The sequence below is a fragment of the Artemia franciscana genome, chromosome 1 (assembly GCF_032884065.1).
Source record: "Artemia franciscana chromosome 1, ASM3288406v1, whole genome shotgun sequence".
NCBI classification, from domain to species: Eukaryota; Metazoa; Arthropoda; class Branchiopoda; order Anostraca; family Artemiidae; genus Artemia; species Artemia franciscana.
Genome location: NC_088863.1, coordinates 29,378,038 through 29,401,132, shown reverse-complemented (window position 1 = coordinate 29,401,132; position 23,095 = coordinate 29,378,038). Strand labels below are relative to the sequence as shown.

Sequence of the window (23,095 nt, the reverse complement as noted above, 5' to 3'; positions counted from 1 at the left end):
GTTTTTTTTTCTTTTTAGTTTTTGTTTGTAGTTTGTTCCTTTTTTTAGTTTTTTTAGTTTTTTTTTTTTACTTATGTCCTGGTCGTCATTTATATTCCCTGTGTCCCGGTCGTCATTTGTGTCCCGGTGCTTTGTTGATGGTGATTGCTAATCGAACATTCCTTGTGTCCCGGTTGCTTTCTCTTTGAGTGTCCCTGTCGTCATTTATATTCCCTATGTCCCGGTGTCCCGGTCGTCATTTGTGTCCCGATGTCCCGGTCTGTAATTTCGTCAGTCGACACACAAACATGACGTCACTCGACACACACACACAGACAACTTATTTATATATATATATATATATATATATATATATATATATATATATATATATATATATATATATATATATATATATATATATATATATATGTATATATATATATATATATATAAACCACCCCAATACCTAGTTGATGGGGGCGCTTCGCGCCCCCCCCCCCCCAAGCCCTCCCCCCCGCGCGTAAGTCGTTACGCGCCTTATTAGTTACGCGCCATTGTAGTTGTGTCCCTATGTCCCTCCTGTGAATATAGATAGATATATATATTTATATGTTTTTAAGTACGTAAAACTTGCGAATATACAACATTCTTTGCTGTCCCATTGTCTGTGCATATAAATAGATTGTCAGGTTTACCGACTCTTGAACATGCAACATATAATGGTCCATGGGAAAACAATCCGTATTCAGATCTATACCTCATGATTCTAATGATTGCCCTTGAGCTTTGTTGATGGTGATTGCTAATTGACCATTCCCGGTGTCACCGTCGTCATTCATATATCCCCCTGTGCCCCCCGGTGTCCCCGTTGTAGATGTGTCCCTGTGTCCCGGTCGTCATTTATATTCCCTGTGTCCCGGTCGTCATTTGTGTCCCGGTGTCCACGTCTGTGATTTCTCTTTGAGTGTCCCGGGCGTCATTTATATTCCTTGTATCCCGGTGTCCCGGTCGTCATTTGTGTCCCGGTGTCCCGGTCTGTATATACATTCGTTTATGAATTGGTCTTTTTTTTTAGTTTATATTCCCTGTGTCCCGGTCGTCATTTGTATCCCGGTGTCCCGGTCTGTATACACATTCGTTTTTGAAATGGTACATGATGAAATAAATTTTCGTATTTTCCCCCTTTTTTTCTTTTTAGTTTTTTTTTTGGTTTTTACTTTTTTTTGTTTTTTTAGTTTTTTTTTATTTTCATTTTTTTAGTTTTGTTTTTCTCCTTTATTTTTCATTTTGTTTTCTTTTTTCCTTTTTTTCTTTTTTAGTTTTTTAGCTTTTTTAGTTTTTTTATTAGTTTTTAGGTTTTTTTTTCTTTTTAGTTTTTTTGTAGTTTTTACTTTTTTTTAGTTTTTTTAGTTTTTTTTACTTATGTCCTGGTCGTCATTTATAGTCCCTGTGTCCCGGTCGTCATTTGTGTTTCGGTGCTTTGTTGATGGTGATTGCTAATCGAACATTCCTTGTGTCCCGGTCGCTTTCTCTTTGAGTGTCCCGGTCGTCATTTATATTCCCTACTAGCTGTTGGGGTGGCGCTTCGCGCCCCCTCAAGCCCCCCCGCGCGCGTAAATCGTTACGCGCCATTGTAGTTGTGTCCCTGTGTCCCACCTGTGAATACAGATAGATTTATATATGTGTTTCAAACTACGTAAAAATTGCGAATATACAACATTTTTGGCTTTCCCACTACTGGGAGCTTTCAGTTTCCAATTGCCAGCAATTGATCTGAAAATGTTTGACCAGAGTCATCGTTTTGCAATCGGACACGCATATTTGTAGTTAATTTTAGTATTTTTACGTGTGCCCATAAATTAGAATTTTTCAGGCAAGCATTCATTTCGTCTGTAGGAGTTAAACTACGTAAAAATTGCGAATATAAAACATTCTTGGCTTTCCCATTGTCTGTGCATATACAAAGCCGTATGTACTAATAATGACGTCATATGCAAACCCTCTTTTTACAAACAAACAAACATGCATACACACAACTCGTTTTTATATAAAGAGATAGATAGATAGATACAATACAAATTAACTGCGTAAAACTTGCGAGTATACAACATTCTTCGCTGTCCAATTGTCGCTGCATATAAATAAATTGTCAGGTTTACCGACCCTCGAACATGCAACGTACAATTGTCCATGGGAAAGACAATCAGTATTAAGATCTATACCATATTTTTCTGATGATTGACCTTGAGCTTTGTTAATGGTGATTGCAAATGCTAATCGAATTGGGAATTGCAATCTTTTAAATTGAAAAGGCAGATCCGTTGGAATCGTGGGAATGCGAGGAATAAGAACAGCCTCACCCTCAAAAGGCCCTGTCAAGATTGTGGCCTCTATTAGGTTTTCCATTGTTTTTTTTTTACGGCAAGTTGCGTGCCATTGCAAAGCTTTGGTGGGTTGATATTTCTTAAAAGTATTATTGGTACGCCTATTTTTAGTTGTAGCACGTGTGGTGGAAACCCTGAAAGATCTATGGAATTTAAAAATTCATATGGATAATTAACCGCTTCATTTGGTTCCAAAACTGTGTCGACTGACTTGTAAAGGACTGCCTGGTCTCGAATCTTGGTCAAAACATATTGTTGATTTCTTGGACGTCTATATTTTTGGGTGCGAGAATCGCTCTTTCACTTAGCCATTTATTATTTTTATAATTCTTTAGAATATTCGGAAATACTTTTTCAATCAATTCATTTTTGGACGTCACTAAATTACAGAAATCAGCAGGTAGTTGTATACGTCCTGAAATTGAGTCTATCGTATCATAAATGTCTTTTTGTTCCGACGTTAACTTGGAAATGTTGAATGTTACATACGACAATAGATCACTCGTACTGTAACTTTGTTCACGATCCAATTCTACACATGACGAAACAGCAGCGATACGGTTAGGTGAAGGCATTCCCAAATCCTGAAGAGGTTTGTTTGCCATACGTACGCACAAATCTTCTATAATAACTAAAGTGTAGTTATAAATTTCTGATAGACGTCATATCTGACGTCTCTAACTGTTTTCGATGGAGTATATCTTCGGACATTTTTGACTTATATTTTTCCCATAACTCTGTAGGAGCGGATGGAGAGCAAGTTGTTAAAATTATGCCGAACAATGCACGAATTTGACTTGGGGTTGACGTTTCGCACGCGTCATTGATGCAGTTATCCCAGTGTTGGTCATTCTCCATTAAATTCAGAGCTTGGCATGCACTACGGTAAGTGTCATGTATAGTACCGTTTACAGTTCTCAAATACTCAAAGGATGTCGGACCGGGTACATTCACCAAAAGCAGGCGTAGAAAGAAGCATTCATGTTGATTGGGGTGAAAGGTGTAGAGTCTTTCTATCGTGGTATCTTTGAAGATGGTAGGTTGGCCGTCGACTGACTTACCCTGTTTTCGACGTTCAAATAATTTATTTTTAGTATTCCACGTGTAATACGAAGGCACTTCAGTACACAGCAGTTTTTTTGCAAAAGAATCATTTTTGCAAAGAAAAAAAAAAGCTGTTAATTTTTTATCCGGTGGATTCAGGGCTCTTTGTTGCACGTTGGTTTCCGAGAAATAAACACGTTGACCATTCTGTAAATGTACCGCTAAGTGAACAACAGCTGGACTACGTTCATGTATCGGAAATGAAAGAATTCGCCAAAAAGCTTCATTACTGCTTATGTATCTTCCAGCCTGATATTGTACGATTTCGTCGAAATCTTTTATTTCGGGCTACAAGCCAAAAACTGCCATGTCACTGCCTTTGTTGACGTAATTACATATGTATTTGATTGCCTTTACGGAGTTACAGTATTCAACGTTTATGTGTGCATTAAATGTTTTTGATAAAAATGGGGAATATGGAACAACCCACTGGTTATCTACTTCGATGGTGGTACCGTTGCCATTGTAGGTTCTTCAGTCATTTTACGATTAAAAATTTCTCTTTCAACGGTCTTCTTACAATTAAAAATTTGTCTTTGAACGATATTCTTAAATACCTGTGTCCTGGTCGTCATTTATATTCCCTGTGTCCCGGTCGTCATTTGTGTCCCTGTATCCCAGTCTGTAATTTCTCTTTGAGTGTCCCGGTCGTTATTTATATTCCCTCTGTCTCGGTCGTAATTTGTGTCCCGGTCTGTAATTTCTCTTTGAGTGTTTTTTCTTTTTAGTATTTTTAAGTTTTTTACATTTTAACTTTTTTCAGTTTTCTTTTTCTTCTTTAATTTTCAGCTTCACTATGAAATACATATCGCCGAACCTTTGTTTTCTTAACTAAAATCTGTTAGTCATTGATGACCTTATCCAAGTCAAAATCCCAAACCCAATCATTGTCGCTATCATTTTCAGTTTTGATATGTTTTGACTCTCGCAGTCCAGGTGGATCTTCATCTAACTGCGCGGTTTTGCGTTCTTTAGCCTCAAGCCTGTTTCCTTGCTGTTCTTTTGATTCCTCGGCACGCTTTCTTTTCTGACTTTCTCTATCAGCAGCAAGTTTTTTGGCATAGACTCTTTGAGCATCTTCATCGGCTTTTGCCTTTGTAAGTTCGTCAGTCATTTTATACTTAAACATTAATAGATTTCTACGTGAACATATATGTCTTAAATATCTTTAATGACGTCACCGTCATAGCAAAAATGACGACAACTAACTTCATGACGTCAGTCGACACAGAAACATGACGTCACCTGACAGACAGACACACAGACAGACAACTTATTTTTATATATATAGATGTGCCGGTGTCCCGATCGTCATTTGTGTCCCGATGTCCCGGTCTGTAATTTCGTCAGTCGAAAACATAACGTCAGTCGACACACAAACATGACGTCACCCGACAGACCCACACACACACAGACAACTTATTTTTATCTATATACTAGCTGTTGGGGTGGCGCTTCGCACCACCCCAACACCTAGTTGGTGGGGCGCTTCGCGCCCCCCCAAGCCCCCCCGCGCGCGTAAGTCGTTACGCGCCATATTAGTTATGCACCATTGTAGTTGTGTCCCTGTGTCCCACCTGTGAATATAGATAGATTTATATATGTGTTTCAAACTACGCAAAAATTGCGAATAAACAACATTCTTGGCTTTCCCATTGTCTGTGCATATGCAAAGCCGTATGTACTAATAATGACGTCATATACAAACGCTCTTTTTACAAACAAACAAACATGCATCCACATAACTCGTTTTTATATAGATAGATACAATACAAATTAACTGCGTAAAACTTGCGAATAAACAACATTCTCCGCTGTCCAATTGTCGCTGCATATAAATACATTGTCAGGTTTACCGACCCTCGAACATGCAACGTACAATTGTCCATGGGAAAAACAATCAGGATTAAGATCTATACCACATTTTTCTAATGATTGACCTTGAGCTTTGTTAATGGTGATTGCAAATACTAATCGAATTGGGAATTGCAATCTTTTAAATTGAAAAAGCAGATCCGTTGGAATCATGGGAATGCGAGGAATAAGAACAGCCTCACCCTCATAAGGCCCTGTCAAGATTGTGGCCTCTATTAGGTTTTCCATTGTTTTTTTTTACGGCAAGTCGCGTGCCATTGCAAAGCTTTGGTGGGTTGATATTTCTTAAAAGTATTATTGGTACGCCTATTTTTAGTTGTAGCACGTGTGGTGGAAACCCTGAAGGATCTATGGAATTTAAAAATTCAGATGGATAATTAACCGCTTCATTTGGTTCCAAAACTGTGTCGACTGACTTGTAAAGGACTGCCTGGTCTCGAATCTTGTTCAAAACAATATTGTTGATTTCGTGGACGTCTATATTTTTGGGTGCGAGAATCACTCTTTCACTTAGCCATTTATTATTTTTATAATTTTTTAGAATATTCGGAAATACTTTTTCAATCAATTCATTTTTGGACGTCACTAAATTACAGAAATCAGCAGGTAGTTGTATACGTCCTGAAATTGAGTCTACTGTTTGACCAGAGTCATCGTTTTGCAATCGGACACGCATATTTGTAGTTAATTTTAATATTTTTACGTGTGCCTATAAATTAGAATTTTTTAGGCAAGCATTCATTTCGTCTGCAGGAGTTAAAATACGTAAAAATTGCGAATATACAACATTCTTGGCTTTCCCATTGTCTCTGCATATACAAAGCCGTATGTACTAATAATGACATCATATGCAAACGCTCTTTTTACAAACAAACAAACATGCATACATACAACTCGTTTTTATATAGATAGATAGATAGATAGATAGATAAAATACAAATTAACTGCGTAAAACTTGCGAATATACAACATTCTTCGCTGTCCAATTGTCGCTGCATATAAATAGATTGTCAGGTTTACCGACCCTCGAACATGCAACGTACAATTGTCAATGGGAAAAACAATCAGTATTAAGATCTATACCACATTTTTCTAATGATTGACCTTGAGCTTTGTTAATGGTGATTGCAAATGCTAATCGAATTGGGAATTGCAATCTTTTAAATTGAAAAGGCAGATCCGTTGGAATCTTGGGAATGCGAGGAATAAGAACAGCCTCACCCTCAAAAGGCCCTGTCAAGATTGTGGCCTCTATTAGGTTTTCCATTGTTTTTTTTTACGGCAGGTCGAGTGCCATAGCAAAGCTTTGGTGGGTTTATATTTCTTAAAAGTATTATTGGTAGGCCTATTTTTAGTTGTAGCACGTGTGGTGGAAACCCTGAGAATAATATCTCGAGGTAAAAACTGATCACCGACCATAACGATGGCCACTTCGTCGATAGTTGGAGCATTGTATCTACGCACATGTTGGCCAGGAGGCGTTTTGTCAGCGGAAATAACAATTTTATGCGTATAAGTAGGCATCAAATCGATGGCTGTTTTGAACAGACGCACTAAATTATTATTTTCGTGGAAAAGATGTTGTAATTGGGAAACGATTGTCCTTTCAATGTTGGGAGAAATTTCGCAACGTGCATTCAATTCAGAATTTCTATCACTGATGAAGTACAATCGTAAAAATTTATGATTCTCGCCTGAGAATGGTAGAAGAGACCCTGCTCTATGATAAATTTGCCCTTTTACTTTGAAAGTAGACATAAATTGATCTGGATTTTCAATTTGGGCTCCAAACGACGTCATTTGGAAACATGAGTTGTATTTTCTGATTCATTTATATTCCTTATGTCCCGGTGTCCCGGTCGTCATTTATATCCCCCTGTTTTATATCCCGCTTATTTTTCAGTTTTTCCTTTTTTTAGTTTTTTTTTTACTTTTTTAGTTCTTTTAGTTTTTACGTTTTTTAGTTTTTTTTAGTTTTTTAGATGAATTTTTTTTTTAGTTTTTTACCTTTTTTCTTTTTAGTTTTTATTGGTTTTTACCTTTTTTTAGCTTTTTTTAACTTTTATTTTTTTTATTTTTATTTTTAATTTTATTAGTATTCTTTTTCTCTTCTATTTTTCATTTTTCTTTTTTTCTAGTTTTTTTTAGTTTTTAGTTTTTTAAGTTTTTTCCTTTTTTTAGTTTCTTTAGTTTTTTAGTTTTTCGGCTTTTTTATTTTTTTATTAGTTTTTAGTTTTTTTTGTAGTTTTTGCCTTTTTTTTAGTTTTTTCAGTTTTGTTTTTAGTTTTTAGTTTTTTACCTTTTTTAGCCTAACCAGGATTTGAACCTGGGACCTTCATTCTCCGTTCTGACACCCTCTCTCACCAAGTGACTACTCCAGCATGTTCATTTTGGTGTTTTAAATGGTATATTATTAACCAAATTAATGTGTTTTACAATATACTAAGCATCGTCATAACAAAAATGACGGCAACTAATTTCATGACGTCAGCCGAAACATGACGTCACCTGATCCACAGATCCACAGACCCACAGACAGACAGACAACTTATTTATATATATATATATATATATATTATATATATATATATATATATTTACGAGAATTTAGAGTGGCGAAACCCTATATAGGCCAGTGTATTCTCCTGATGAGCCCTTATGTTGGGTGTTGCCTCTGAATTATTTGTCTATATTATTTTTTCTATGGTTTGGTAGATGACGACTTATACTTATTGACGACATGACTGCCTGTCCATGGATTATTCTTTATGGTTGATTGTGTGTGGCTATGCTGTTTGACCTATGTGATTGTATGGATGAGTAGGGTTAAGGCCTCATTCAAGTGCTGGTCTATATTAATCACTAATTTAGGAAAACAGTCTTCCTTTTCTCCTTCTGTCTCTTTTTTTTTTTTTTTTTTTTTTTTTTTTTTTTTTTTTTTTTTTTTTTTTTTTTTTTTGTGTTTGTGCTGTAGCATTGGTGATATATATATATATATACGTAAAACTTGCGAATACACAACATTCTTCGATGTCCCATTGTCTGTGCATATAAATAGATTGTCAGGCTTACCGACTCTTGGACATGCAACATATAACTGTCCATGGGAAAAACAATCCGTATTCAGATCTATACCTCATGATTCTAATGATTGTCCTTGAGCTTTGTTGATGGTGATTGCTAATCGAACATTCCCTGTGTCGCCGTCGTCATTTATATATCCCCCTGTGCCCCCTGGCGTCCCCGTTGTAGTTTTGTCCCTGTGTCCCGGTCGTCATTTATATTCCCTGTGTCCCGGTCGTCATTTGTGTCCCGGTGTCCCAGTCTGTAATTTCTCTTTGAGTGTCCCGGTCGTCATTTATATTCCCTCTGTCCCGCTGTCTTTTTCTTTTTCGTTTCTTTTTGTAGTTTTTACCTTTTTAGTTTTTAGACAGACATAACACACAAACAACTTATTTTTATATATATACAAGATATATATATATATACATATATATTGTGATTCCTCGGCACATTTTCTGTTCTTACTTTCTCTATCAGCCGCAAGCCTGTTTTCTTGCTGTTGTTGTGATTCCTCGGCACGCATTTTTTTTGGCTAAATGGCTTTCTCATAATTTTGATCGAATGATTTTGATAAAAAAAAGAGCGGGGGAGGAACCCTATTTGCCCTCCAATTTTTGGGTTAATTAAAAAGGCAACTAGAACTTTTAATTTTTTACGAATCTTTTTATTAGTAAAAGATATAATTTTGTCCCAATTCATTAAGAATGACCCCTGAATCACAAAAGCCATAGAATAAATAGTTGACATTACTAAAAATACTTTAGCGTAAAGATCGAGGTATTAGGAGGAGGTGAGCCCCTCATATGGGTAATAATTTCTGTTCGTTTTAAGTTTTAATGCTGCTCCTTACTTCCAGCTGAAAAAAACTTTTTCATATTTATTTTTTCATTGTTTTTTTTTATGTAATGCTAGTAAATCCTGCGCTCCCTTCATGGAAATTGTCTTCCCCCATGACAAATTCCTCGATGGAAAGCTCCCCCAGCATATCCTCGTCTTCTCAACCCCTCCCCCCAACCAAAAAATCCCTCCTGAAAACGCATGTACACTTCCCAATAACCATTACTATATATAAGCACTGGTCAAAGTTTGTAATTTGTAGCCCCTCCCACGGGGACTGTGGGGGAGTAAGTCGTCCTCAAAGACATAGTTATAAGGTTTTCGACTAGGCTGAATAAAATGGCAATCTTAGACTTTATTTATCTCAGAATTTATCTCAGAATCCGTTAACTTTGGGAAAATTATTAGCGTGGGAGGGGGCCCTTCAATTTTTTTGGTCACTTAAAAAGGGCTCTAGAACTTTTCTTTTCCGTTAGAATGAGCCCTCTCGCAACATTCTAGGACAACTGGGTCAATACGATAACCCCTGGGGGAAAAACAAACAAAAAAACAAACAAATAAACACGCATCCGTGATCTGCCTTCTGGCAAAAAATACAAAATTCCACATTTTTGTAGGTTCTCTGATACGCTGAATCTGATGGTGTCGTTTTCGTCAAGATTATATGACTTTTAGGGGGTTTTCCCCCTATTTTCTAAAATAAGACAAATTTTCTCAGGCTCGTAACTTTTGATGGGTAAGACTAAACTTGATGAAACTTATATATTTGAAATCAGCATTAAAATGCGATTCTTTTGATGTAGCTATTGGTATCAAAATTCTTGTATCAAAATTGGTATCAAAATTTTTTTAGTTTTGGTTACTGTTGAGCCGGGTCGCTCCTTAGTACAATTCGTTATCACGAACTGTTTGATAAGCCACTTCACTTGGGACAAACGTGTAAGCGAAGCGGCTCAGGGATGTCTGATCCAAATGGTCTTCATGATTGCCGGTTTTGTTATGTAGAATGAATTTAAAAGGTTTATTTCCACTGGAAGAATGTCAAATCTACAGTTTGTTGGCTAAAACCAGCATCCAGAGCGTAAACATTGGATGCACCATCCAATTTCTAATGTCTAATCGTTCTTTAAAAAAAGCAAATCTATCAATTACCCTTTTATAGGATATCTGATAGTCAATACAAACATTTTAAATATAGACTTAAAGATATATGTCCTTATACAAAAGACAAAACCAAAGCAAATGCTTTGATTCGAAACATCATTTAGACGATTTGACTGAAAATGCCTATTATTTATGCGGCGACGTGGTGAAAATTATGCATAATTGCTTATATTTTAGCTTAATTCTTGGTAAATTGAATTCACTCTTGTGAATTAAGTTTATTGTGGAAAAACCAAATTTATACTTTTAAATTTCATTTAGTTATTTTCTATTGACAATAAGTATTTAATCAACTGTCAATTAGTTTAATCAACAATTCTTTAGTTTGGGACGAGGGTCAGTGGCGTGACTCTGTAAGCTTAGCCAGAGTCGACCCAGCTCTAAATGGGTACCTGGAGAAATCTGGGGAAGGTAAACAGGAAGGGTGTGCGAAAACACAGGATGATTGGCCCCAGCCCCCCATTGCACTTCCTGGCTGAAGGGCCAAGATACGGAGATCAGCACCGCCAGTAGGGACTGTAAAGTCTAATGCCGTATTCTTTACCTTTTCTTTACCTTTTAATTCACACATTAAACATTGTATTTTTGCAGGTAATTTTACATGTTTAGAAGTTGTCTTCAAGTTCAAACGAAGGCTGGGCTATTATTTATTTCACACATATGTACCAACCTGCTTAATAGTAATTATGTCTTGGATATCCTTTTGGATCAGGCCTGAGGCAGTTCCAGCAAGAGTAACACTTGGGGTTACATCTTTACTTACACTTTCAACACAACATGCAAATTCGCAGAAATCCTTACCACCTGTCTCTTATATAAAGGTAAGATCTCTGATATAATTGCAAGTCCTGGATATACCGACTATATGCTCTACAGTCGTCAGCACACTGATTACAACAATTAGTATATTGAAAAACTCCCAGATTTTAGACCACAGAAAAATGTTATTATGTTTTTCTGTTAATCATAAATTTTGATAACTTACCAAAAAATTAAAAAATGTTTCTTTTTTTTTAATCCAGTGGCGTCATTTCGTCAAAATCTGGGAGAGAGGCAAAGTTGGTGCTATTTTTCCCAAAGGTTAAGCAATCGCCTAAAACAATATATATATAGGAGACGAATTTGACTACCACTTAACACTGTCGTAAATGTAGGTGCCAAGTAAACGATTCCTTTTTGTTCTTACGTTTTTTCAGTTTCTGTGTGATGTCAAGTTTAAAGTTATCTCTACCGGCAAAATAAGTCTCACGGTCGCAACATAACCACTTGGTTACACCATTGTTATACCATACTCACGGTATAAGATAGTATGGCGCATAGTGCACTCCATGGAAAGTACTATTTTATTTGGAAAGGGTAGAAGCTCCCCCCCCCCATCACAATATAGGTGGATTTTGTCGCGAATCGTATTATATGGCTCAACTTTATATAATACTAGCTGTTGGGGTGGCGCTTCGCGCCACCCCAACACCTAGTTGGTGGGGGCGCTTCGCGCCCCCCCCCCCAAGCTCCCCCGCGCGCGTAAGTCGTTACGCGCCATAATAGTTACGTGCCATAATAGTTACGCGCCATTGTAGTTGTGTCCCTATGTCCCACCTGTGAATATAGATATATATATATATATATATATATATATATATATATATATATATATATATATATATATATATATATATATATATATGCAACATATAATGGTCCATGGGAAAACAATCTGTATTCAGATCTATACCTCATGATTCTAATGATTGCCCTTGAGCTTTGTTGATGGTGATTGCTAATCGACCATTCCCTGTCCCGGTGTCCCGGTCGTCATTTATATCCCCCTGTTTCCCCCGGTGTCCCCGTTGTAGTTGTGTCCCGGTCGTCATTTATATTCCCTGTGTCCCGGTCGTCATTTGTATCCCGGTGTCCCGGTCTGTATATACATTCGTTTTTTAGTTTTGTTTTTCTCCTTTATTTTTTTCCTTTTTTTTTCTTTTTTAGTTTATTTAGATTTTTAGATTTTTTAGTTTTTTTATTAGTTTTTAGTTTTTTTTCTTTTTAGTTTTTTTGTCCCGGTCGTCATTTATATCCCCCTGTTTCCCCCGGTGTCCCCGTTGTAGTTGTGTCCCTGTGTCCCGGTCGTCATTTATATTCCCTGTGTCCCGGTCGCCATTTGTATCCCGGTGTCCCGGTCTGTATATACATTCGTTTTTTAGTTTTGTTTTTCTTCTTTATTTTTTTCCTTTTTTTTTCTTTTTTAGTTTATTTAGATTTTTAGATTTTTTAGTTTTTTTATTAGTTTTTAGTTTTTTTTCTTTTTAGTTTTTTTGTAGTTTTTACCTTCTTTTTAGTTTTGTTAGTTTTTTTTTTTACTTATGTCCTGGTCGTCATTTATACTCCCTGTGTCCCGGTGCTTTGTTGATTGCTAATCGAACATTCCTTTTGTCCTGGTCGCTTTCTCTTTGAGTGTCGTCATTTATTTTTTTATTTTTTAGTTCTTTTAGTTTTTACCTTTTTTAGTTTTTTTTAGTTTTTTAGATGAAAATTTTTTTTAGTTTTTTCCTTTTTTTCTTTTTAGTTTTTTATTGGTTTTTACCTTTATTTTAGCTTATTTTTCAGTTTTTTCCTTTTTTTTAGTTTTTTTTATTTTTTATTTTTTTTAGTTTTTTACCTTTTTTTAGTTTTTTTAGTTTTTTTAGTTTTTTAGCTTTTTTACTTTTTTTATTAGTTTTTAGTTTTTTTTGTAGTTTTTGCCTTTTTTTAGTTTTTTCAGTTTTTTTTAGTTTTTTATTGGTTTTTACCTTTATTTTAGCTTATTTTTCAGTTTTTTCTTTTTTTTAGTTTTTTTTAGTTTTTTTAGTTTTTTACCTTTTTTAGTTTTTTTAGTTTTTTTAGTTTTTTAGCTTTTTTATTTTTTTATTAGTTTTTAGTTTTTTTTGTAGTTTTTGCCTTTTTTTAGTTTTTTTAGTTTTTTAGCTTTTTTATTAGTTTTTAGTTTTTTTTTGTAGTTTTTGCCTTTTTTTAGTTTTTTAGTTTTTTAGCTTTTTTATTTTTTTTTATTAGTTTTTAGTTTTTTTTGTAGTTTTTGCCTTTTTTTAGTTTTTTCAGTTTTGACGTCACCTGATCCAGTTTTTTCAGGTGACGTCACCTGATCCATCCACAGATCCACAGACAACTTATTTTTATATATATAGATAGATTTAGTTTTTTACCTTTTTTAGTTTTTTTAGTTTTTTTAGTTTTTTAGCTTTTTTATTTTTTTATTAGTTTTTAGTTTTTTTTGTAATTTTTGCCTTTTTTTAGTTTTTTTAGTTTTTTAGCTTTTTTATTAGTTTTTAGTTTTTTTTTGTAGTTTTTGCCTTTTTTTAGTTTTTTAGTTTTTTAGCTTTTTTATTTTTTTTATTAGTTTTTAGTTTTTTTTGTAGTTTTTGCCTTTTTTTAGTTTTTTCAGTTTTGACGTCACCTGATCCAGTTTTTTCAGGTGACGTCACCTGATCCATCCACAGATCCACAGACAACTTATTTTTATATATATAGATGATGGGTCCCCCTGCATTACATATGACTCAGTTGGTTCTGAAATACGAAGTTTAACGTACGGAGCTAGAGACTTAATGGGTTATGCTGAATGAAATCAGCATAGAATATTTTTTTCAATTGCTTATGAACTTTGAATATTGTTTTATTTTCATAGAATGTAGAAAAAAAAGTTAAATTCACGGAGGCAATCTTAAAAATTAGTAGTGAACAGCAGCTTTAGCTAACGTCTACACACATTGTTAAATCACTGTCACAGTATCCAGGAAATTCGTAGATGACTACGAAAGATGACAACGTAGATGAATTTTCCATACATATTTAATAATTCGCTGAACTAACAGATATCAACTTAAAAACACTAGCAAAATGTTGCTTCTACGCCTGTGAGAGTGTGCTCTAACATTTTAGAAGCTAATAAATCCAAAAATAAACCAATATGAAGAAAATTAAATAAATATAATAGAAAATATCCTAAATGCTCTTAAGAAATGATTTGTCGATACTAGTTGAACTAATAAATTTAATCACGTAATATAAGTACTTAATTAAAAACAAAAGGTCCAGAACTACCTGTTCACCTACCTGTTACTACTGAGACATATGCTACAGTTTTAAAGAAATTATATGACAAGATAATATTAAAGTCATTTAAACAAGAATTAACCCCGAACCATACAGACCCTTAGAATCAGACATTGAAGAATCAGAAACAGCAGTACAGGAAACAGAGAGAGTCAAGAAACTCACTCGATTTTACACAGATTAAATAAAAAAACAAGTTTTTGTAACGGAAAGTAAGGAGCGACATTGAAACTTAAAACGAACAGAAATTACTCCGTATATGAAAGGGGCTTTTCCTCCTCAAGGCCCCGCTCTTTACGCTAAAGTTTGACCCTTTCTCTTAGCTCTACTTTTTAAAACAGTAAGAAACTTTAGCGTAAAGAGCGGGGCGTTGAGGAGGAAAAGCCCCTTTCATATACGGAGTAATTTCTGTTCGTTTTAAGATTTAATGTCACTCCTTACTTTCCGTTACAAAAACTTGTTTTTTATTTAATTTCTGGACGTTTTTGAATTAATGCATGTTTTGATCTTGGCTCTCCGCACATAAATAATTAAAACAAAATTTGCATATTAACTAATTGCAATTAATCGGAAGATTTTGAGAAAAAAGAAGCGAAGGAGGAGGCCTAGTTGCCCTCCAAGTTTTTGATTACTTAAAAAAGCAACTAGAACTTTTAATTTTTTACAAACGTTTTCATTGGTAAAAAATATACGTAACTTACGAATTAACTTACGTAACGAACTTATATATTCGTAGGTTTGTATGGCGTATATGAGGGGGTTCAACCCTCGTCGATACCTCGCTCTTAACACTAAAGCTTAGATTGTGTCCCAATTCCTTAAGAATGACCTCTGAATCACAAAGGCCGTAAAAATAGTTGAAATTACTAAAAATACTTTAGCGTAAAGAGCGAGGTATAACGAGGAGGTACATATGCGTAATAATTTTTGTTCGCTTTAAGTTTTAGTGCTGCTCCTTACTTTCAGTAGAAAAAACTTTTCATATTTATTTTTTCATTGTTTTTTCAAATAAAGCTAGAAAACCCTGCGCCCCCTTCATTGAAATTCTCTTCCCCCATGAGAAGTTTCTCTATGGAAATATCCTCCCGCGTTACCCCCTCCCCCTCAACTCTCCCCCCTAAACCAAAAAAAAAACTAAAAATGTCTGTACACTACCCAGCAACCATTACTATATTTAAACACAGGTCAAAGTTTTCAACTTGCAGCCCCTCCCACGGGGACTGCGGGAGAGTAAGTCACCCCTAAAGACATAGTTATTATGTTTTTCGACTATGGTGAATAAAATTGCTATCTCAGAATTTTGATCTGGTGACTTTGGGGAAAAATGAGCGTGAGAGGGGGCCTAGGTGCCCTCCAATTTTTTTGTTCACTTAAAAAGGGCACTAGAACTTTTAATTTACGTTAGAATGAGCCCTCTCGCAAGATTCTAGGACCACTCAGTCGATACGATCACCCCTGGGGAAAAAAAAACAAGAAAAAAACAAATAAACACGCATCCGTGATCTGTCTTCTGGCAAAAAATGCGAAATTCCACATTTTTGTAGATAGGAGCTTGAAACTTCTACAATACGGTTCTCTGATACGCTGAATCTGATGGTGTGATTTTCGTTAAGATTGTATGACTTTTAAGAGGTGTTTCCATCTATTTTCTAAAATGAGGCAAATTTTCTCAGACTCGTAACTTTTGATGGGTATAACTCATCTTGATGAAACTTGTATATTTAAAATCAGCATTAAAATGCGATTCTTTTGATGTAGCTATTGGTATCAAAATTCAATTTTTTAGAGTTTCGGTTACTATTGAGCCGGGTCGCTCCTTAACATTAAACAATAACAATAACATTGAAATCAAAACTTCAGAGAAGTATTAAGGGAATAAGGGGCAGACAAAAACCGAATTACCCCAACAGCACAATCCTACAACTACGACTGTTTCTGTCAATATGCTAGAAACTATACCGCAAGAACAAACGACCCCTGCAACTATCGGGGACCAAGGTCCTGACCATTACTTAATGCAATTGACTTGGCTAAGAGGCATGGATAAAGAATATATCCTTATTAGGGATTTAGAAATTGAGTCGTATCGTGGGATATTTGCTTAAACAACCTTAAAAGAAATGTATGGGGCTCTCAATGCTGAGTCAAATACAGCTACAGGGAATATAAATCCCCTTCTAATCGATACTCCAAAGGAGGTGATAAATGAATTTTAAAGAGAAAATAGAAGGGCCTCTAGCTAAAAAAAAGATTTGACGGGGTAGAAGATATTTTTAACTAAACAAATGGACGAAAAGAGCCCTGAATTCCAAGGTCCATTACGGAGAAAAAAATGCAATTATTAATCTAAGATTTAAACAAGGAAATGAATCTTCAAATGGGCAATGTTAGCCCCTGCTTATTGGCAAGTGGAAGAATGCAAGTAAAGATAACGCACTAGGTTTAAATAATAAAGGATTTAGGGACATAGGAAAATTTCCTAGACTTTCTTTTAAATTTTCCAATCGGAATGAGCTCCATACGAAGTTTTTCAGACAGCTCCTTGTACACAATGTGCCCTACTGAAAAAAATATATTGTGTTCACTTTACTCTTTACTTTGGCAGCTTTTTGCTTAGTTCAACATCCCCCATACCAATCCGTGTAATTTTCAACTTCATACTTCAAGCCGTTGCTCAGATATTGGTGATACGTTCTTTTGACAACCTCCATACTCAGTGTTTGTTTTGATCCTTTTCGTTAATGTCGAAAGAATTAATAATATTCAAAGAAAAACTAGTTTGTAAAGAAACCAGGGAAAAAGTAGGGGGTTTCTCAAGCCAATAAGGATCAGCTATGGTGGCAAAAATTTCTTTGATTAAAAACTAATATTATTCCTTTCTTAAGTGCTTATACAAATAAATGGTTACCATTATTTAATAATTTGTGCATAGCAGGTACATGTTACCCTGAATTTTCGCAATTGGTGAATTGGTCGACTTTCATCGGTGAATGTCCGAAATACCATTGTTTCTCCTCGAATTTTGTCAGCGTTGCCAGTCAAGTTTTTCTGTTTTACACAAGTTTTATTGTGACAAAATAGGCTAGACTAGGTTTTTAACCCATTTCTGTGATTTATAACCTAGTTTTACCTAACCTAACTTTAACTTTTACCATCAAAAACTACATAAGACCGAAAAAGCTGATTCGCAAAGATAATTGAATCCAAGCGTATAAAAAGGAATTTCGAACATTCACCGGCAAATATCGACATTAACTAGATTTCGGACATTTACAGTACAATATACATTTGCCAGCATTAATTTATCTAGGAGTAAGTATTAACGTTATGAACCTTTCAATATTTAAAAAGAAATACGACATTTCATCCGAAAACAATTGGATGATGGCTAAATAAATTCAAGACACATACTAAACGCTGTTGGATCAATCAGCCTAAAGATTCACAAAGATAACTGAACTTTTTGTAAATTTTAATGTTTGTTGGAATTGTTATGAGGCCAACTTTGGGTCCAACTTCGTCAAATCAAAGACAATTCTGATGGATTTAAATAATTGAAGATTCATACACAACATCTTATCCAAATTATCCAAATTTGTGGAGTTTCGGGAAAAAAAGAAGGCACAAACAAACTATAGAAAATTATACAAATGCACCTGTCAAGTGCAAAAACACACTTGGGGTGTACCTATGAGTTTTGTCTATTATGATTGAACATATCCAGACCTGATTTCCAGGAAGAGTACACTAATAGAATACAAAAAAATAGTTCAGTTTCTTACCAACTTTTTAAAATTCAACATATTGATTTTGACAAAATGCATTGCTAGGAGGCAGGGATAAGGAATATGCTCATATTCTGGAGTGGCTAAGTTTTAAAAATCAGAAGAATCATGTATTTTTCTAGGAAAGCATGACAGTTGGTGGCCTGCGCTGAACAATCCTGGAACTGGAGGAAAAATATTTGACTACTAGCATGTCTTTCAAACGTTGTATAACGTCGTGAATTGTCAAATGAGGTTTTAATAGCCAAAGAAAATCTTGAAATGGGAAAAAATACTGCTGAACCCACTACTTAGCCGTCTGACTTTTATCCTCAGATCGTATGAATGTGGTCTAAAAGTAAAAATCGTCGTGAAAATTTACAAGGGGTTTTAATAGCCCAGGAAAGTTTTGAAATGGATAAAAATACTACTGATCCCACTGGTCCTCTCGCTTTTATCCTCAGATCATAAGAACCGTCTTCTAAATGTCACACAACGTCGTAAAAATCAAATGAGATTTTAGTAGCCCAAGAAAAGTCTTGAAATGGGTAAAAATGCTGCTGAACTCACTGGTCGTCTTAATTTAAACCTCAGATCATAAGCATGTCATCTAAAGAAACCAATTTGAAGAAAATTCTAAAGAAGTGCTTGTATTAGATAGTTGACTAGTTGTTCAGATAAAAGGACTTGTTTTATCCCTGTATCAAAAAGAGGAACATTAGTACAAAGAATCCGTGATGAACCGATTTTTCTTGAGGAAACAACCACTGCCTGATACAATCCCTCGAAATAATGTTGAAATAATTCAGGAAAAAAATAGGACATGCTGTAAATACACCAATGAAGAGCAGGCTAGATGCCTCGATGAAGAACACAGACCTCTTTTATAGTCTCTACATTGTCAATATTGCCAGCGACAGATCTACTGACTTGACAAACTTCCTATCCCATGAAAATCAGATGGTTTCTCCCGTACTTTCAAACTATGGTGAACTCCGAAGCATCCCGAAACCTAATCTCATTCCATTGCTGCTTGAAGATATAGAAACATGTTCAGAGTTTCCAAGATCTATTTTTACTTCGTTTAATTCGTAGTGGATTTTGGATGGCACCTTTATCGTTCATATGTTGATCCCTGGTGAAGCCAAAACTTTAGGTGATTATGAAGTCGACGTCTTCATTCCGTGTATTCGATCTCAGCTCATGCGATGTAAAAGACTTATTGTCATCTGGGACATGTACATGGAAGATAGCCTGAAATTTTAAACAAGAACAAAGCAAGGAACAGGGATCATCACAACTCGGGTTTAGTTCACAACAACGATGCCCCAGAAGTCGAAATGGAAAGACGTCCTGCGGGTTTATGAGAATAAGCAAGAGCTGTTTGACTTGTTTTCTGAAATTTTGCTGGAAAAGATATGCCAACCCTAAGATCAAGAGTTATTTGCTACGAGCAAAGTTTTTGTGTTATTTTCCGGCCGAATGATCGATACTGAAAATTGAAGTCCCTGTACACATGAAGATACACGCATTGTCCGGCACGCGAATGTAGGCAGTGATAATGGTTACATACTCCTGGTCGTTCAGTCGGTAGACACAGATGTTTCCATTTTGCTTGTTCGGTTTTTCATGATTCGAATGTCGAGGAAATGTGGATGTCCTTTGGAGTTAGTGCGAGCCACAGGTTCATCCCAACACACTGCGTTGCTGCGAAGCTTGGGATTTCCAAATCTGAAGAACTGCCAATATTCCATGCTTTCTTTGGCTGCAATTCTGCTTCTTTAGTTGCGAACATTAGTCATTCTACAGGCCAGGGTCTATGGCAAACCTACCCTGAGCTATCATCATCGGTGACTAATGCAATGGAATGTGACAAAGACATAGAAAAGGACGTTGTAGGTGAGCTCCAACGATTTGTAACCCCTGTATAGGGTACGAGTTGCAATGCTGATATCAATGAGGCTTGCAAAAACCTGTTTTGGCAAATTGGTGGATCAGATTCCTCCATCGAGAGCAGCAATACTTCAAAGAATCCGACGCGCCAAATATGTAATATTTGGTAATATTTAATATGTGCATGTTATAATATGTTATAATATGTGTATTTGGCAATATTTAAGCCAAAATGTGGTATCAGTCGCTTAAATGTGATCCACTTAAAATTGATCCTCCACAATGGGGATGGAAACGAGACAAAGGCAGAAAACGGGTTCCACATTGTAGTGATTTACCTGAGACGTCGTCTGCCTGAAAGAAGCTAACTAAGTGCAATTCTAAAAAATGTTGTGTTCAGAAGTGCAAATGTATAACAGCAAATCTGCCATGCACCGTCAGATGTAAATGTAGCGGAAAATGTACTCCTGCTTAAAAAACCTTTGTTTTCAAGTGATTTGAAGAACCTCTTTTTGCTAATCGTGATGAATCTCACAAAGTACCTAAAATATCTTTTTGTAATATCCCCGGTTATGCTTGAAAAGTCAGCTTGAATCCTGAAAAAGTGAATATAATTTTTATCGTAATAAAAATATTGATTCATTTAATTGTATAGTCGATGTCCAGCTTCTTATTTTTGAACAAATGAACTCGTGTTACTCGGCTTATCCCCAACGTTCTGAAATTTAATTTTAATTTTTGGAATCAGTTTTTCAGTTTTTTTTTTACTTTTTTTTACACGTATTACATAGTCAGAACGTCACACAACCTAATGAGAGCTTCCGATAATGTTGCAATTCTTAAGAAAACTGAGGTCCACAATCCTTATTAAAGCCTCTAATACGATTCTAAAATTGCCATTGCGATCCGAATCTCATTTTTCGCCAATGCGATCAGAAGATCGTTTTTACCCGTTCAAGACGTTCTTGCGTAATCTAGCCGCTTTTTTAAGATAAGCAACGTCTTGCAACTTTTTGACGACGTTCTTGTCACCTAATTTGCTGTCTCCCTTTCAAGGAATTATCAGCATTGCTGAGGCCTCATCCAGGGCTTTAATTTAGTGACCCTTATATATCAGTAAATCATTATTTGAAAAAAATGACGTTTTGTGACGTTTAGACAAGTTTTTATGATCTGAGGATAAAAGTGAGAGGACCAGTGGGCTTAGTAGTACTTTTTACCCATTTTAAGACTTTTTTGGGCTATTTAAACCCTATTTTGAATCTTTACAACGTTTTGTGACGTTTTTATCCATTTCAAGACTTTCTGGGGATATTGAAACCTCAATTGACTATTCGCGACCTTATACGACTTTTTGACAGTGCTGTAGTGATCAAATATATTGCCTGTATTACAGGAATATTCGCACGGTCAAAAGTATATGTCCGCCAACTTTCATGGTGTCTTTAAAAAAAAGCACGACTTTCATGCTTAGCCACTTCACTATTAGTAGGGATTTCGAAAGAAAAGTCGGATTATTCGATGTTTTGTTTGCTGAAACAAATTTAAAAGAAATCTAAGAGGCTCACAATGCTGGGTCAAATGAAGCTACAGAGAATATAAATCTCCTTCTAGTCGATAGTGAAAATGGGATGGGAAATAAATTTTAAACCAAATTAAAGAGTGTTTAGCCAAAAAGAAAAAAAATTGACCGTGTAGAAGATATTTTTAGGTAGATTATACAGATCCTTCCACAAGTGGGTGAAAAGGGTCCCAAATTCTCAGTCCATTAGGGAGAAAAAAGTATTAATCTGAGATTTAAACAATGAAATGAATCTTATAATGGGCAATACTAGCCCCCTCGCATGCATATGATGTGCCTTAGAGAGAAGAAAATAGATTGTGCCCACTTTGCTCTTTACTTTGGTTGCCTTTTGGTATGTTCAACATCCTCGCAACAATCCCTGTAATTTTAATATTCATACTTCAAGCCATTCCTAAGATATTGGTGATACGCCATTTTAACAACCTACACGTAAACGGTGTTTTTTTATCCTTTTCAACCCTCCCCTCAATATTTCCTGAGATTTTCACTTTCATGCCCGTAGCCTTTACTGTAATAGTAAACTCAGTAGTAGTAGTATTAGTAGTAGTAGTAGTAGTAGTAGTAGTAGTAGTAGTAGCAGTAATAATACTAGTAATAGCAGTAGCAGTGTGATTAGTTGTAATACTAACAGTAGTAGCACTAGTGGTAGTAGTATGCACATATCACCTTTTGGTCAGTTAACCATCCCTCTCATCCCTGGAAGATTCAATACAATAGGCCGTTGCTGCTATGTTGCTGATATACCCTATCCATAACCTGCACGGCCTTAGTGTATTTTAATTTAATTTAACTTCCTGCTCAAATTTTCACCCTAAGGCTCCTAGCTTTACCGGTAGCTGCAAAACAAGCAGTAGTTGAAGTAGTAGTAGTGGTAGCAGCATTAGCACTAGTGTAGACAAATTACCTTTTGGTCTATTGACCTTCACCAAAAGTATTCCCTGAAAGTTCCAACCTATTACTATTACTAAAATACACATTTTTTAGAACCTGCATGTACATTGTGTTTTAAATGTATTTCAACTTTCCGCTCAATATTCTCTTACATTTTTGCGTTCATACCCCTAACCATAGTAGTACTAACGTCATAGTAGTAATAGGAGTAATAGTAGAAGTGTTGTATTAATAGTAGTAGTAACAGCAGTAGCACTAGTAGCCGTCACCTCAAGATTTTCTCGACATTCTTATCCTTAGTAGTAGTCACCACGGAAGAAGTAGTTGTAGTAGCAGTAGTAGTATCGGTATTTTTAATTGTAAATATTGCCTTTTTGGTCAATTGATCAACCCCCTCCCCATTTTTTAAAAATTCCAGCTTAATCCCCTCAATCATTCCTGATTTA

The 23,095-nt window shown here is 35.5% G+C and overlaps 1 protein-coding gene across 3 annotated transcripts in view; it reads left to right on the top strand.

Annotated features, from left to right (window-relative positions):
• Nucleotides 1-23,095, top strand: part of LOC136028307 (glycine receptor subunit alpha-2-like) — a 131,784-nt gene that overhangs the window by 94,730 nt on the left and 13,959 nt on the right. For all 3 annotated transcript variants that reach the window (XM_065706071.1, XM_065706087.1, XM_065706078.1), the window contains one exon: nucleotides 11,001-11,230. In XM_065706071.1, coding sequence (XP_065562143.1) covers nucleotides 11,001-11,230 — 230 coding nt within the window. The remainder of the gene's footprint in view (nucleotides 1-11,000; nucleotides 11,231-23,095) is intronic.